The 14,673-nt window shown below is 53.5% G+C and overlaps 5 protein-coding genes across 5 annotated transcripts; 3 read left to right on the plus strand and 2 right to left on the minus strand.

Annotated features, from left to right (window-relative positions):
• Positions 1-1,892: 1,892 nt before the first annotated feature.
• QBC33DRAFT_622493 (uncharacterized protein) lies at positions 1,893-4,321 on the minus strand (the record flags this gene model as incomplete). Its single annotated transcript, XM_060432840.1, has 8 exons — positions 4,030-4,321; positions 3,939-3,976; positions 3,441-3,856; positions 2,519-3,384; positions 2,418-2,429; positions 2,155-2,331; positions 1,997-2,023; positions 1,893-1,964 (listed from the first exon to the last, which is right to left on the minus strand). The coding sequence occupies exons 1-8, from the start codon at positions 4,168-4,170 to the stop codon at positions 1,893-1,895; spliced, it is 1,749 nt and encodes a 582-aa protein (XP_060280228.1). The 5' UTR covers positions 4,171-4,321.
• Positions 4,277-6,322, plus strand: QBC33DRAFT_613431 (uncharacterized protein). The gene is made up of 3 exons (XM_060432538.1): positions 4,277-5,027; positions 5,093-5,920; positions 5,981-6,322. Exons 1-3 carry the CDS (start codon positions 4,636-4,638, stop codon positions 5,991-5,993), a joined length of 1,233 nt encoding a protein of 410 aa, XP_060280229.1. The 5' UTR covers positions 4,277-4,635; the 3' UTR covers positions 5,994-6,322.
• A 30-nt stretch (positions 6,323-6,352) lies between these two features.
• Positions 6,353-7,146, plus strand: QBC33DRAFT_211465 (uncharacterized protein). The gene is made up of 2 exons (XM_060422666.1): positions 6,353-6,693; positions 6,759-7,146. Exons 1-2 carry the CDS (start codon positions 6,450-6,452, stop codon positions 7,046-7,048), a joined length of 534 nt encoding a protein of 177 aa, XP_060280230.1. The 5' UTR covers positions 6,353-6,449; the 3' UTR covers positions 7,049-7,146.
• Positions 7,147-8,264: 1,118 nt separating this feature from the next.
• On the plus strand, positions 8,265-10,082 carry QBC33DRAFT_498483 (oxidoreductase; the record flags this gene model as incomplete). The annotated part of the gene is made up of 2 exons (XM_060425618.1): positions 8,265-8,963; positions 9,038-10,082. The coding sequence occupies exons 1-2, from the start codon at positions 8,650-8,652 to the stop codon at positions 10,080-10,082; spliced, it is 1,359 nt and encodes a 452-aa protein (XP_060280231.1). The 5' UTR covers positions 8,265-8,649.
• Positions 10,083-10,210: 128 nt separating this feature from the next.
• Positions 10,211-14,603, minus strand: QBC33DRAFT_211496 (uncharacterized protein). The gene is made up of 3 exons (XM_060422667.1): positions 14,171-14,603; positions 13,875-14,116; positions 10,211-13,818 (listed from the first exon to the last, which is right to left on the minus strand). Exons 1-3 carry the CDS (start codon positions 14,571-14,573, stop codon positions 10,339-10,341), a joined length of 4,125 nt encoding a protein of 1,374 aa, XP_060280232.1. The 5' UTR covers positions 14,574-14,603; the 3' UTR covers positions 10,211-10,338.
• Between the last annotated feature and the right edge of the window lie 70 nt (positions 14,604-14,673).

The following is a 14,673-nucleotide window of genomic DNA, read 5'->3' on the forward strand; positions in this document are numbered from 1 at the left end:
ATTAGTAGAGACTTGTAATAAGACATAAACTTACTATTAAGTTAACCTTTAGTGCCAACATAGAGACTATATAGCCAAAACAGCTTTTAATAGCTTGCAATAGTTAGAATATAAATCTACAGCTAGTTTAAGATAGCATAGGTAATTAGAAAGATATGCTTGTTAAGAGATATTTCCTTTCATGCTAAAGGGATGTAATCTACATTGTCTAAGTTTAGCATGTCAAATATCTTGTCAATTGTTTTATAGTTTGCCTTGAATGCATTGTCTTGAATTGCCTAAGCAAAAATAAGAAATGCAAGGCAGAATGTCTTGTTAGGCACAAGCGTAATTGAAAAACAGATTCTGCTAAAAGTATTAGCACTTCTTTGGTATGCAAGTAGGCTTTGGAAAGCAGCGTCTAGCTTGGAAAAACAAGACAGCTAAGTCTATGCATAGTTTAAGAAACCTGCTTTATAAACAGGAGAAACTTACTAGCCACTATTGTTTAACTTGCTAAACTGCTTAGCTTCTTTAATCTTGCTTTGCTTAATCTAGATTATACAGATGACTTTTGTCTTAGCTAGATTTGTAAGGTTATGCATAACTGCTATCTTAAACTACCTATATAGCAAGTTTATAAGAGTGCCTAGTCTAAAGCCTTCTAAAGCTTCTATAAAGATAATGGCATAAAAGGATATATAGATAATAGATATGCAGGAGATGTCAAAAGCATATGTCTATACAGTTCAAAACATAACTTGTATGTTGGTTTTAGTTATTGCAACCTTGACATACTTGGGAGATGCTTCTAGCCTAAGCTTTAGGCTAAGGTAAACGTAAATCTACTGCAAAGAGGTTAGCATAGCATTATCTTTACATTGGCGTAGCTTAACTTACTTAAACTATAAGGTAAGTTAGGCTTTTTACTATACTCTTTTCTTTAACGCTATGACAAAGTCTCTATTTATGCGCTTTGGAAAGCTTGGTTCTCCTTTTTAAAAGCATAATGTGATAGTTAGCCTAGGCAACTAGCTAGCGCTACACCTTAACAACACTGTGCAAAGAGTTTAACTTTTGCTAGGGTATACGCTTGCGAGAGTCTAAGACTATGCATATCTGCATTGTGTTTACCATATAGCTTTTAAGGAACAACTTAAAGGGAGCCTTATATGTAGGGATTCTAGGATTGCAGAGAAAGCTAACCTAAGCAGCCTTAGAACTGACAAGCAAGTCAACCTTGCATACCCTTGTAATATTATTAGCATCTTTCTTTACAAGGAAAAGCGTAGGAAGGGGAATAAAGGCATATGCTGTATATTTAAGCTACATAGCCTAAAGGCAGTCTTGCTTTTTCTTAGTACTATTGGAGACAAGAGTAGAATTGTTAATTAGCTGCAATGCGTACTCTTTTATATACTTGCAGGCTTTTTTCTTCTGTATAGGATTGTACTGCATATAAAGCGCTAACCTAGCATTGCAAGCAACTATCTTGGATAGCTTGGTAATTTCCAAAGAGGAAGAGATAGTGTGCTGTTTGTGAGACTAGAATAATCTGATAGGGAGCTTACCATTTTATAGTTGGTGGTGACATTGTTAGGAATAGGCTAAGTTGGGCCATTTATATTAACCATGATCTATCCACCTCTGCATAGGGCTATAGCAGGTTAGCGCGTATCAAGGTACTTTAGAAGAGTAAGTGTAAAAAAAAAAGCGTGTTGAATCTCTTTGGTGCAGTTTTCTGCTTTTTACAGAGGCACCGTTTTGTCGGCTTGAACAAGCGCTTAGAAACGCCACAGTAAACGCTTTGGTTAGTCAGCAAGCTTCTCTATTCCCTCTAGTCAAGGTTTTGTATTTGTTAGTCAGCAAGCTATTCATTTCACCAGGCCGTGATGTTGTTGCTAGGTTGGGCATCAATCTGATAGGCGAGCGAACCTGGTGCTGGCGGTTTGGCTGACGATGTGATTGGACGCGGCACACCTCCTCTAGCATTTCAAACATTAGCATGAGTACATACCTGGTGGGGCGATACTGCCAGCGCCATCTAAAATTGTGTCACCCTTGCCACACTAACAATTAAATGCGAGAGGAGGTGTAACTGCGCACAAAAAGGGCTTCAACATGCTGCATCGGTCCCGAGAACTCCTTCCCCGGCTGATGCCTGATTCCACGTACACTTTCATCAGGAGAGGCGACAGGATGCGACGACGACGACCTCGTGTCAACCGCTATTACCCACTGAGTGGTCCGGTATTGTCGTAGACTCGTAGTGTAGCTTTTAGCGTCGTAGGGCTGCAAGGAACACTGAAGCGGCCCCCCGCAGCCCTGCAAGGACGAAATGACGAGATTTGTCTTTTATAACAATAGTGTCAGGTCCGCCAATTTGTGATAGATCCCTTATCAGTTGATAATATTTGGATGCATAGTAGTTTCCTTACTTTGGCCCGACTCTAGACATGTAATTTGCCAGGAACATTGATTGCCACCTAATTCTCAGGAAAAGCAGGCTCGCCTCGAGGTCATCTCCCTCTCAGCTCACCCCGTAGACCCGGGAGATATTCTCCGCCGCATTTTCCCCGCTCAGGTACGCGCCAGCGACGGTGCCGCACTCCTCAAACGGCGCGGCGTGCTCGCCGCAGAACCACAGCCGCCTCTCCTCGCAGCCGCGTCGGAAAGCCAAGACGTCCTCGTCGGCCTCCTCGATGCCCACCGGGAAGTTGCAGTAGCTCGCGCCGCCGCCGAGCTCGTCTTTCAGCCACTCGGTCGCGAGGATGGCCGCGGGGACGCACCTCTCGTCCCCCGCCGCGAAGCCGGGCAGGCGGGAGTAGTACGGGCGGAAGAAATCGTCGAGCAGCCGGAATTTGTCGTCTTTGGGCTTCCCGTAAATCGTGTCGACGATGTGGCGGGAGCAGTCGCCGTAGAGATAGAAGAGGATGGTGGGGTGGTTGTTGGGCGCCTTGAAGGACGACAGGTCCCAGATCTCTTGCGGCCATCCTTGCGGGTTGGTGTCGCCTGCATAGTCCGGGGCCAGCCAGTTGGCGTAGCACGGAAATGTATCTGCGTCGGGGTCGGCTGTCCAGAAGACGGACGGGAAGGTGATAAACACCTTTTCCAGCTGTGACAAGCCGATGTTGTTCACCGCCGCGCTGATCCGAGCCGGTAGAGGCGGCGAGAAGACGTCAAGGTTGTGCTTCAGCCAGCCCAGGGGCGTCGTGATGACGACTTCGTCGAAGAAAAACGTCTCGCCACTCTGCGTCGTCGCCGTCACCTTCCCTCCCGGTGCGCGAGACTCGGGAGTCAACACGGCCGTCACGCGTTTGCCCAGCAGAATGCGTGCACTCCTGAGGGCGGGGCCAGCAATACGCTGGAGGATGCTGGAATAGTTGGATTCGACAAACATCTCATCTGCCGGCCAGCAAGTCAGTCAGCCAAGCTTGGAACAAAATGCGCGAACAACAGACCTCCGCCACAGCATTCCTCCATCCAGGCAAACCTCAAACTCTGTTTCCACACGGGCTCGCCGACGTAGGCGCCAAACATCTCGCTCATCTGGACCAGGAGGCCCCGCTCCGTCTCATCCTGCACGAGCTCCTCGGCCTTCTTCTTCACAAAGTCATGAAGAGACTCTTTGCTCGGAATGTCGGCAGCTCTGCCGGTGTCGTGAGCGTCCTGGCTGAACTTGAAGGCCTGTTCTATGATCTCCCAGAGAAGGGTGGACAGACGCTCCGTCACGGCGTCGGGCAGGGTGTCGCCGGCGGAGTCGTAGATCAGTTGTTTGTTGTTCCAGTGGTGAAGGGGAGTGCCGGTCTCGGTAGCAGCCCTGTAGATCGGATGGGGTTCGTCCGAGTCTGTCCAGGCATGGATCCAATTGGGACCACTGCCCCTGTCAGCCCAAGCGACCTGGTGCGAAATGGGTGGGGTGAAGGGAGGGGGAGCGGGGTTAGGTTGCCGTCTCTCACATATCGACAGTGTACCCCAGCTCGTCTGACTGACAGATCTGCAATGCATCAGCTAGAGACTTGTAGAGCTCGAGCATAGCACGCAGCATACCCTCCCTCCGATTCTGTCCCGGGCCTCAATCATGGTGACCTCGAATCCACGAGAAAGCAGGACATCTGCGCAACGCAGGCCAGAAATTCCAGCCCCAACGATGCCGACATGGCGGGGACTCTGCTCCTGGAACTCTCCCATCGTGAGCGAGACCCAATCCTCCTGCGTACTTGTAGCAGCTGTTCCAAGGCCTCGAGACTGGACGATCAGTTGGGTAACAAAACAATGACGAAGTGGGCAGGGCAAGGTGAGATCGCGATGGACATATGAAGGGAGGAGGCTGGTGCTTAACTACCCGCCCTCCCGATTGCGGGCCCGTCGTGGTGGCGCTCTCGAGGATACCTAATTGGCCTGCGTGGTTTCCGCAGCAGAACCAAGCCTCCCATCACATCTCGCTAAACGCTGTCCCCTGCAGTGCACTGCAGTTTGTATTGATTGCTGCGCAGTATGGAGGGGAACCCATAAAGGCGGGGAATTCTGCCTTGCCATCGTCGACCCAGCGTCGCCTTTTGGGACCATTATAAGCCCATTCCCAAGCTAACTAAGATCCACCACTAGCCCAGCACCATTGCAAGTCCACTTTCGATCCAAGCTCAACCACTCAGGATGAACTTCGGTGTCGGCGTTGGCGACGTCCTCATGGTGGCGGGCATCGCCTGGCGCCTGTACAAGAAATGCAGGGAGTCAAGCGAGGACTTCCGCCGCCTATCGACCGAGCTGGCGTCGCTCGATGCCGTCCTGCGCGAGACGGCCGAATACGTCGAGGAGCACGGCAACCTGGACATTTCGCGGCGGAACCGCCTGGAGATCCTCTGCCAAGGATGCGCGTCGACGCTGAACGACCTCGAGGGCCTCGTCAGCCGCTACGAGAGTCTGGGGACGCAGGCCCAGCGGACCTGGGACCGCATGAGGTTCGGCCTTAACGACCTATCTGAGGTCCGGTCGAGGCTCGTGTCGACCACGACTCTGCTCAATGCGTATAACACCACACTGATCAAGCAAGCCCGCCCCGCCCCAAGCGTATGCTGCCGTGTATTCGCTGACCACATAACTCCGCCCGCAGTTCCTCCACAGCGCGCATCGAGAAGAGGCTAAGCAAGTTCATGACCGAAGTCCGAGCCGGCCTACGAGAAGGTTCGGTAGCCGAGGCGTCCAACGCCGCCGAGACGATCGATTCGCCGGGCGTCTGGGCCGAGCTCCGGCGGGAGCTAGACGACGTCGGCATCAGCGCCGCCACCGTCGAGGAGAACCGCGAGTACATCATAAGCTGGATGAAGATGGCGCTGGCAGCAGACGCCGCGGCGGACGAACCAGAGGCAGAAGAAAGAGCCCCGTCGCCCGGCTGCGCGCCGAGTGACTCGGCCTACGGCAGCGCCGAGGGCTCGATCCGTCGGCCCAGCGTCGTGGCGCTGAATGCCGCCAACGAGGAGTTCCAGGAGGAGTTGCAGACGCAGCGGACAGAACGGCCGCTGGAGGATATCTTCGAGTATCTCGCCGCCGAGGCGCCGCCGCCGCGGGCGAGGGTGAGGAGGAGGACGGACCCGAGCAGATTGCTGAAGAAGCTGTTCCAGAAGGACACGGACATAATCACGGCGGCCAGCGACGGGGACATCGACCGGGTTGCCAAGTTGATAGGCTTGGGAATGAACGTCAACGCCAGGGATCGGTGGGGATGGTCCGCCCTGAGCATGTGTGGCTACGGCGGCCACAGAGCCATCGCTCGTCTGCTTCTCGACCACGACGCCGACCTGGATAACATCGACGTGGACGGCGATTCGCCCTCGAGTCTTGCCGCGCAAAGGGGGCATGCCGACCTCGTAGTCATGTTCGACGAGGAGAGGGCAGCGCGGGATCTGCGTCTGAGGGAGATGGACAGGGAGGTTCCTCGTCCGTGAGTGGGCCTATTGCGTGTTTACCTGCCTGACGCGAAGAGCTAATCCGTGCATGACAGGGTGGAAATCTAAACAATCACTTTGCGGAATGTAATAGGCGTTATTCGGGGAATACCACTGCTGCGTCGAAAATGGGTTACTTGGTAAGATTCAATTCCAAGATTTAAATGCGTCATGACAAGCCTGCTCTCTTCACACTCTTTGCTTCCTGTCTAGCAATCTTCCGAGAGTCGAGATTCTGCGTTGTAATTATCAGTAATACGCGACATCTCAAGTTACTATGGAACAAGTCTCTGTAATGTACCCTAATGTCTCAATACGGTAACGGGTTAATCGGCTTGGGTTCAATCGGGGATCTTACGCGCAATACGGAATTCCCCTCAACGTGGGGCTCCGAGACCCGGCCCCGGCCCCGGCCCCACCATGTTTACCTCATTTCCGTGTTTCGCGTGTCGACGCGTTCTCTGCGAACACCATTCTAAACAAAATTAATCACTACACGTCGAGATATCGCAGATCGACAAAACTATGACGCCGTGGGCTAGCGATACGGATGTACTCAAGGCCATCTCCGCCGAAGATGCGCGCTCCATCCTGATCTTCCTCTGCAATGATTCCCGGGTCTGTCAGAAGGCAACCTCGTTAGCCGCGAAGTTTCTATCTGTGTCCGCTCGCAAACGCAAAGCTGAGTACTCGGTCGCCATTTGCGTTCAGTGCGACGATGTCTTCGAACCCGACCATAATATCACGAAAGATTGCCAATACCACTCCGGTACATCCCCCACCTTCTCAGTATGTCCTACACATTGGATGCAGACTGATCATATCTTTCTATAGGCACTCTAGAAGTGGACTATGAGGGGGATTTTTGGGCCGACCACGACGAGAACTGTCACGGGATAATAGACACAAAGGAGATGCGTGAGGAATACCCCGAAGGCTTTCGGTGGACCTGCTGCGACAAGCTTGGCTCGGCACCGGGGTGCAGGCGCAGTCGTCACCGGGCGGATCCATACAAATCAACGAAAGGGTCTGAACTGTCCGAATCTGAGGAGGAAGTAGTTGAACAGGACGAGGATGGTAATTCTGAGGAGGAGGAGGATGACGACAACGAAGGCGGTGAATGAATCCTAGCGGCCACCATCTCCGATTAATTGAAATGTGTCATCAACTCGCTATGTGATCCAGGCTCTGTTTACAGTAGTAACTGTCACGATGGCATTCCAATTGACTCGGATGAAAACCATGTTGCTTGAACAGACCAGGGCTCCCGCTTCTCGACTCCTACCATCCGCGGAATTTTTTCCGTCCAACAGACCACGATGGCTCCATCCCTGGTCCGGCATTCATCACCGTCTATACTCTCCGACCAACAGGTAATTTACGCTACAACCTGAGCACTGCGTTTCTTGCACCGCTATTCTCGCCCTCGGCATAGTTCTCAACAGTCTCACCAGGCAAAGTGCTGACCATCAGACCGCCGCAGAAGTCAGCCAAGCATTGAGGCGGGATCTTGTTTTTCCTATTTGCGGTATGGTGGCTCACGCCGATAGCCGTAATCATAAAACAGCAGTCTGTCACTGCAGTTTTGGCAGGCGGTTCCCAAACATAGGCCCCCTTGCCTCGGATGAGAGCTAGAACTGAGACATTTTCTCGGAACTCAGAACCAAGCTGACGGAGATTTGAGCTTTCCAAGTGCAGCCCAGCCCAGGTTCTGATCAGGCTAGAACAATCCAGGTCGCGCATGCTTCGTCGCCGTCCAGATTCCTAATTAGCATCAGAAAGAGCCAGTTATGGGGCGAAAAGATGAAAGAGGAAAATATTAATTAGCTCCAATCGGTGGCCGGCTAACAACCTTTCGCAACCTTCTGCCGCGCTTGACGCAGTCTCCTAAATAACCCCACGAGATCCGAAGGTACTAATTATTTTTCGACTGTATCCGGATGAGCCAACTCGTCTATCGAACCGGTATCGGGACGGAGGGCCGGGTGGCGAGTCTACGATGGGATTCGGATGGTACTTGTACCGAGTACTTACGATTGTCGAGCATGTAATTAGTAATTACCTACCTACCTCCTACTACAAGTAGGAAGAAGACTAATACCGAGCATCCTCAGAATGGCCGTTCCTGACTGGTACATGAAGCGGAGACATCGATTCTAGCGTCTGGTGTGTAGAGCAGTAATAACCAATATGGACGGCCAAGCACGTGGCTGGCGGATGGCGCAATCGAGATATCTAAGTTGCGCCATCGATCAACAAACGGCTAGTGAAAAATACCTCGTTGCTCAACTTCGCAGTCTAGCACAAATGATGGGTATTCCTCATCATGGTACCGTGCAAGGGCCGCCGGCCAGTGGTCCAGGCAATTGCAGTATGTAATTATTCTTCAGGAAGCCACGTGAAACAGGTGCCAGCCCGTGTCGGAGCTGCGTTCCTGCAAATGGCCCAGCCATTTGGGACCAGGCTGACACCGGTAATCGGAGGCTTGGTAATCTAGACGTCTCCCGGTGAGTACTTTGAGTTGCTTATTGACATGCAGGCACAGTTATGCTGCATGCCTAGCCCTCACGCAACAGCTGCTAGTTATCGCGCCACAGTCTGAGTCTGCAGGCCAGTCCCTCATATCTCCACGTCCAGACCCTAATTATAACGATACCCATCGTTAATCCCCTAGACTCGCTGGCAATCTGACCTGCCAGTTTACCTACCATAACCAGCAATCACGATGGATGGGGGCTTGTTCCGAACCCGATGGCTCTCCCGCAAGAGCAGGAGGAAAACCGGCATTAATGAGAAGGAAACAGTTAACTTGGGGGCAGAAAATGCCGTTGGCAACATCTCGTCTCCCAACTCCGACTCCAGCTCCAATTCCATCCCCCCTGTCGACATACCAACCACACAGACTGTCCTTCTTCTTCACGGAGTCAAGCAGCAATACCAGCTGACCGACGGGTATCCGGTGCCGGATACAAGGCAAGACCACGAGCTTCTGGTGAGAAGCCACACAGTCGGACTGAACCCAATAGATTGGAAGGCTCCGTGAGTGCGTCCAATTTTCCTGGGAGCAGTCAGCTCCAAGCAGCCCATGATGCTGACAGAAGTTTCGTCTGTAGAGACTTCGGATTCGGTATTCCCGAGCTACCGTATATCTCCGGGCGAGAGGCAACGGGCGCAGTTGTGAGGGCAGCAAAGGCTCCATCAAGGGTGAAGCTCGGGGATCAGGTTATCGTCATCTCAACCGACTACCGGGACCAACGCAAAGGGACATACCAAGAATACGTGGTGGCATCCGACTTCAATGTCGTGCGAATCCCGCCCCGTGTGTCCCTGAGGGATGGGGCCACACTCGGCGTCGCCTACGTTGCAGCATCGCTCGCACTCGGCGTGTGTCTCGGCATCGATTTCACGCACGTCCACGACGGCCCCGACCTCCTCGACCTCGTCCGAGCCCTCCCTCCGGGCACCCTCCCATCCGACATACGCGACGAGTGCCTAAGCGGCATCCCGGCCTCCTCGCGAGCAAAGCCAGGCGACTGGATCGCGATATGGGGCGGCTCGTCGACGTCAGCGACGATAGCGATCCAGCTCGCGCGCCTGGCGGGCCTGCGCGTCGCCTCCGTGGTCGACAGCGCCAAGCACGGCCTGCGGATATCCGACGACCCGGCACTGCGGCCCGACCTGCTCGTCGACAGCTACGACCCCGAGCGCGCCATCGCCGTGCTCCGCGCCAACACGGGCGGGAAGCTGCGCTTCGGCATCGACACCCGCGGCCGCGACACCGCAGAGCTGCTGCTCCGCGCCCTGGCGGCGGAGGATGTCCATCTGCATAACGGTGCCGCTGATGTCGATTCCCCGCCCAGCACGCCCCCGACCGAGGCGGTGGCCCCGGCTCATCTTGTTGGTTTGAGTGGTCTTCCGAAGGGGGGGAGGCCGGGTGGGGTGTTCTTTCATGTTATCCCTGTCAAGCTCTTCCATGAGGTGCCATCGATAGGCGAGACGTTGTGTTCCTGGCTGGAGAGGCTGCTCGCCGACGGTGTTATTGCTATTCCGAGGATCATTGACGTGCAGGAAGGTCTCGGCAGTGTCAATAAGGGATTGGATAGAATGAGGAGGGGAGAAATCAGCGGTGGAAAATTGGTCGTTGGTCTGGCGACGTGACTCGGGTTGGGTGTTGATAGCGAAGATGGCTTAAATGTACCTAGAGGGAACAATAGGCAGGCACATTAGACACTGCACAATGGACACCGACCGACCCGACCTCCCAGGACTAGTCTCTCTAAGGTCAGCGACAGACCTCCCACCAACTATAAGCTGGGACAGATCTGGATTTAATGCCGCCGATTCGAGGATCAAGCAAGAAGGACTGCGCTGTTTTCCCCTTGTCGACAAATCGTAACACACGGCCAGCGAGACCCTATTCCTCTAGCACCCGACCCTCTAGTAACTCCACAAACCCTTCCGACCTCCTCTCAACAGCAATGTCCATCGGCATCCAATCCTCCGGCACAGAAATATACACGCCCTTCTCTAACGACCTAACCATCCCTCCATTATGCGTGTGGCACGCGTCCTGCAGCGGCGTCCGGCCCTCGCCGTCGCGTGCCTCGATGTCTGCGCCCGCGCTGAGCAGCGTCCTGACGACGATGAGCGCTCCATGCCTTTCGTAGGCATAGTGTAGCGCCGTCCGGCCGTTGGTGTCTCGCGCGCGGACGTCGGCGCCGTGGCGGAGGAGGAGGTCCAATCTGGCGGTACTGAGTGACAGGTTTTGGTTTGCGGAGGCTATCATTAGGGGTGTCGCGCCGTTTAGCTCGGGGGCGTTGACTGCGGCGCCGGCTTCGAGGAGCAGGCGGACGATATCGGGGTTCGATTGCCCACACCCCCAGTGAAGCGCCGTCTGGCCACGTAGGTCTGCGGCGGTGACACTGGCTTTGTATTTGAGGAGTATGGCCACGAGGGTTGAGCCGTTCTTGGCGTTGCAGGCGTAGTGTAGGGGTGTATGGCCCAAATCGTCCGGGGCGTTGATGTCGACCCGGTTATGGAGAAAGATTATGGCGTTCCAGACTCGGCCATTAATACAGGCCAGGTGGAGCGGAGTCTTCCCTAGTACGCCCCGGGAGTTGAGGTCTTCGCCGTTGTCTATCAGGAACTTGATGAAGGACTGTCCGTAGGCTGCCTTGAAGATATCGGAGGACAGGTCAATCTCCGAGGCAACATGAGTCGGCTCTAATGAGTCCAGTTGATGCTCACGTTCTAGGATCTGCAGCTCTGGGAAGGTCTCATGCGAGAGAGATGCGGCGATATGAAGAAGAGAGTCGGTTTGGAGACGGTACTTCCCTCCATTGGAGATGAGGCATCGAATAATGCCCACGATATCGTTCTCTGCGCGATTGTATCGTATCAGATGATCCAGCGCTGTCCGACCAGCTTGGTCTCTGGCGTTGACGCTGGCTCCTCGATCAATAAGAAGTCTCAATATGGGGAGCCGCGCGTACCGTGCAGCTATATGGAGTGGCGTTCTCTGCAATTTATCTCTAGCGCCGATTTGTTGAACAGACCTGGAAAGTATGTAGTCGAGGCAATGGATACGCCCCGCCATTGCGGCAAAGAATATCGGCTGGTCGGGGGGCTCATCTTCATCGGAAGCTGCGTCTGGATATTGCCCCATTTCCCGGTTCTGGTAGTCGGCGGCACCATTCTGCTCTGTATATTGCTGGAGAAGCCGGAGATGGCCAAACAGAGCAGCCACTGAAGCAACAGTAACTGACGCAACGCACCGACGGGTTTCCACATTCATCTCGGTCAACTTGGCATAGTTAGCCCATTCTAAAGACGCAGCCATCACCAACCACGGCATAGTGATGGGCGGTTTATCGTCGAAGAGGGAGAAGTAGGAGGCGTCAAACTTCTTATCTATGTCCCGGACAGCCGATCCTTCAAACTCCTGGGCGGATCGAAAGTGGCCTACCCAGTATCGCAATACGTAGTTGAAGAACCGGTATCGTTTAGAAGGGATGCCGCGCTCAAACACAGCGTAGTTGTTAGATCCCAGGCGCATCCTTATATCCTTGTCGCACTTCTTGTAGCATTCTGCAACTGTTTTGCGGAACGCAGGACTCGTGAAAACCTTCATTGACAAGTATGCTATGCAACTCTCTGCCATCGACCGGTGCGCTTGCGACATCGTGACAGAGTTTCGCCAAACGTTGGGTTCGCCCTTGGCCGCGTCTTGTAAGAGGAACTCCTTGGCGGTCTGGTGTATGAAGAAGACCCTGTCGGCATATTCGGTGACGAAGAACCCGCAGGTATGTATCAACCATTTGCGGAAATTCTCGTTCGGGGCAAGGTCCAGCTCGGCTTCTGAGTAGGCCCCGATGCGGTCTCTCACATGGATGGCGATATTCACTTCGCTTAAAGTAAGAGGCCTCTCTGCTGCAATGATGAGATCAAAGAGGATCTTGACTCGTTCCATATCCTCTGGGTCGACGCGCTCCAGGAGTTTCTCATATGCTCGGAAAACGGTCGTGGGTGGATTTTTGATGAGCTTTTCCCACCCTGCCTGAGTGTCATTGAAGTTGCGATCCAAGACATCAAACACCAAACTGACCCAGAGATACGTCCTCTGCTCGGATTCGGGATATCGGAGGGCTTCTCGGATCAAAGTCCGTCTGTCCGGTGATAACCTCTTCTTAGCCGAAAGCTTAGCAAGCCGGTGGTCGAGGACTAGGTTGATTTCCCTCTGTATCTGTTGCTTCTCTCCAGTGCTGTCTCCAGAGAGGTGGATGCACGCCGACTCAAAGTCCTGAAATTCGTCCAAGATTTCTGGGTACCCTCTTGTGGTGATGAGGAACTTGATGCGACCTTGTCGGATACTCGAGGTTGATGAGAGCATGGACCTCTTCAACAATCGCAGGAGGCTGCGGCACCCGCTTGGATCGCACTCGTCCAAAGCATCCAATACACAGATGACTTGACCGACGTCTTGGTGACTGACCACCGTTTCAAAAATTGCCCAAAGCGACGTGGAATCCGAGTGGAGGTTTGACCCGGCAGCTTTGATCTGCCCCTCGCAGTGGTCGGCGAGAGAGCTATTCTCATAGAATATCCGGTGAAGCAAGGCACATAGTGCGTTGGGGAGGCTTGCCTGTTCGGGGTTATCCTTGAAGAAGAAGTAACACACCGTGGCAGCCGGATCATCGGAAGGCAGGACATCCTCGACTAGGTAGCGAGCTAGGACGGATTTCCCGCATCCAGGATCCGCCGAAACGAGAAGAAGCCCGTTGCTTTCTGTCTGCCATTGCTTGAACTTTTCGTGCTGTCGGAACCACTTGCATGTTTCTGGAACACGATCTGGGTTTAACTTCATTTGCTCCTCATAGCGGGTTGTCTTAAACTGGCCGGTTATGCTGCTCTGGTGCTTTCGTCGCTCGGCTCGCTCACGAAGAATCTCGTGCCTCTGAAGTTGCTGCTGATGTTCGAAGAACTGCAGAAACCCCCGGGAGATATCGCCGGTCGACTGTGACAAGCCACGAAGATGCTGGACCATCTCCTGGTTTGCGAACTGGTCCAGGTCCTTCTCAAGGCCTGCTTCCAGTTGGTCGATGGATTTTCGGCGGCTCTCCCAATCGTTGAAACCAAGTATCGTCTTCATGCTTTTCACGACTGGGTGGTCGTGGAAGCAGTACGCGACGCTCTGCATTTCGTATTGCAGCAGGGCCTCGTAGAGACCCACAATCCTCTGCTCAACGTTGACCCTGAGCTTTGAGAAGACGGCGCTGCTTTCCCAGCTGTCTTCAAGCAGGACATTAGATAGGTCCATGTACCAATCCATGCGAGAAATGATATGGCTAAGGCCTTCGGCCATGGCCTTGTCGGCAACGAAGGGGCTAACGAGGATCTAAAGATGTGTCAGACGACGAGAAGCTGTTTCCCAGGGCCAAAGCAGCAACTCACCGGGAGGACGGTACATATACCGGACCATACCATGGAAGCCGGCGGATAAGGCTCGAGGATGCCACCCAGTATCTTATTGAGATTCGCAATGAACGCTGAAGTTTCGATTATGCCGTCTCTAACGCTTTCGTGTCTGTTTGCCCTTTCAACCGACTTTACCACCGCGGACTTCATGAGTGCGAGGCGTTCCTGTCCGGTGCAGTTGGTAAATGCATTACCCGTCGTCACCCGGAGGGCACCATCTATTACGCGGGGTTAGATTATAATTCCAGTGCGTACGACACAGTACGGCATACCTTCTGCAATCTGCTGGCTCAGGATCTTTTCATAAGTTTCCACCAGTTCAGACTGTTTCTCCTCGATGGAGTCGTATGCCTCGTTCCACAGACGAAATGAAATGCCGGCCTTTGTGGGTTCTTCTGGCAAGACTGGGGATGGCGGGTCGTTTCTAGCCTCGACTGGTCCTGGGACTCGGTCATTGATTGGTGATAGGCGATTCTCGCCGGCATGAGGCGTCTGAGACTGGGCATCCGGATGGGAGCCAGCGTTCGCCGTGTCACGACTGTTGTTGGTCTCAGGTTGCGGGGCTTCGACGGGCGGACCCGCACCAGTAGCTTCGGCAGTGTTCCGCTCCGGGGTTTTACTGCGGATGAGGGAGCGAAGGCGGTCCTTGAACAACTTGGACTTCAATTCACGCATTTTCGATGAGCTTCCTTCGCTACTTCAACATCTAGTACTGTGTTCGAGGCTCAGCTGAGTTCTGCTCAGCTCTTCGTTTTCTTTCAGCTTCCTGCCAGAC

Source organism: Phialemonium atrogriseum (genome assembly GCF_030411735.1).
Source record: "Phialemonium atrogriseum strain 8032-3 unplaced genomic scaffold QBC33scaffold_27, whole genome shotgun sequence".
Taxonomy (NCBI): Eukaryota; Fungi; Ascomycota; class Sordariomycetes; order Cephalothecales; family Cephalothecaceae; genus Phialemonium; species Phialemonium atrogriseum.

What these genes read in the sequence shown, in the direction of transcription:
- QBC33DRAFT_613431 (XM_060432538.1), top strand. Translation starts at nt 4,636, where the DNA reads ATGAACTTCGGTGTCGGCGTTGGCGACGTCCTCATGGTGGCGGGCATC. An exon ending in TATAACACCACACTGATCAA is followed by an intron (nt 5,028 to 5,092) that starts GCAAGCCCGCCC and finishes CTCCGCCCGCAG; the next exon opens with TTCCTCCACAGCGCGCATCG.
- QBC33DRAFT_211465 (XM_060422666.1), top strand. Translation starts at nt 6,450, where the DNA reads ATGACGCCGTGGGCTAGCGATACGGATGTACTCAAGGCCATCTCCGCC. An exon ending in AGATTGCCAATACCACTCCG is followed by an intron (nt 6,694 to 6,758) that starts GTACATCCCCCA and finishes ATCTTTCTATAG; the next exon opens with GCACTCTAGAAGTGGACTAT.
- QBC33DRAFT_211496 (XM_060422667.1), bottom strand. Translation starts at nt 14,573, where the DNA reads ATGCGTGAATTGAAGTCCAAGTTGTTCAAGGACCGCCTTCGCTCCCTC. An exon ending in GAGCCAGCAGATTGCAGAAG is followed by an intron (nt 14,117 to 14,170) that starts GTATGCCGTACT and finishes CCCGCGTAATAG; the next exon opens with ATGGTGCCCTCCGGGTGACG. An exon ending in GTATATGTACCGTCCTCCCG is followed by an intron (nt 13,819 to 13,874) that starts GTGAGTTGCTGC and finishes ACACATCTTTAG; the next exon opens with ATCCTCGTTAGCCCCTTCGT.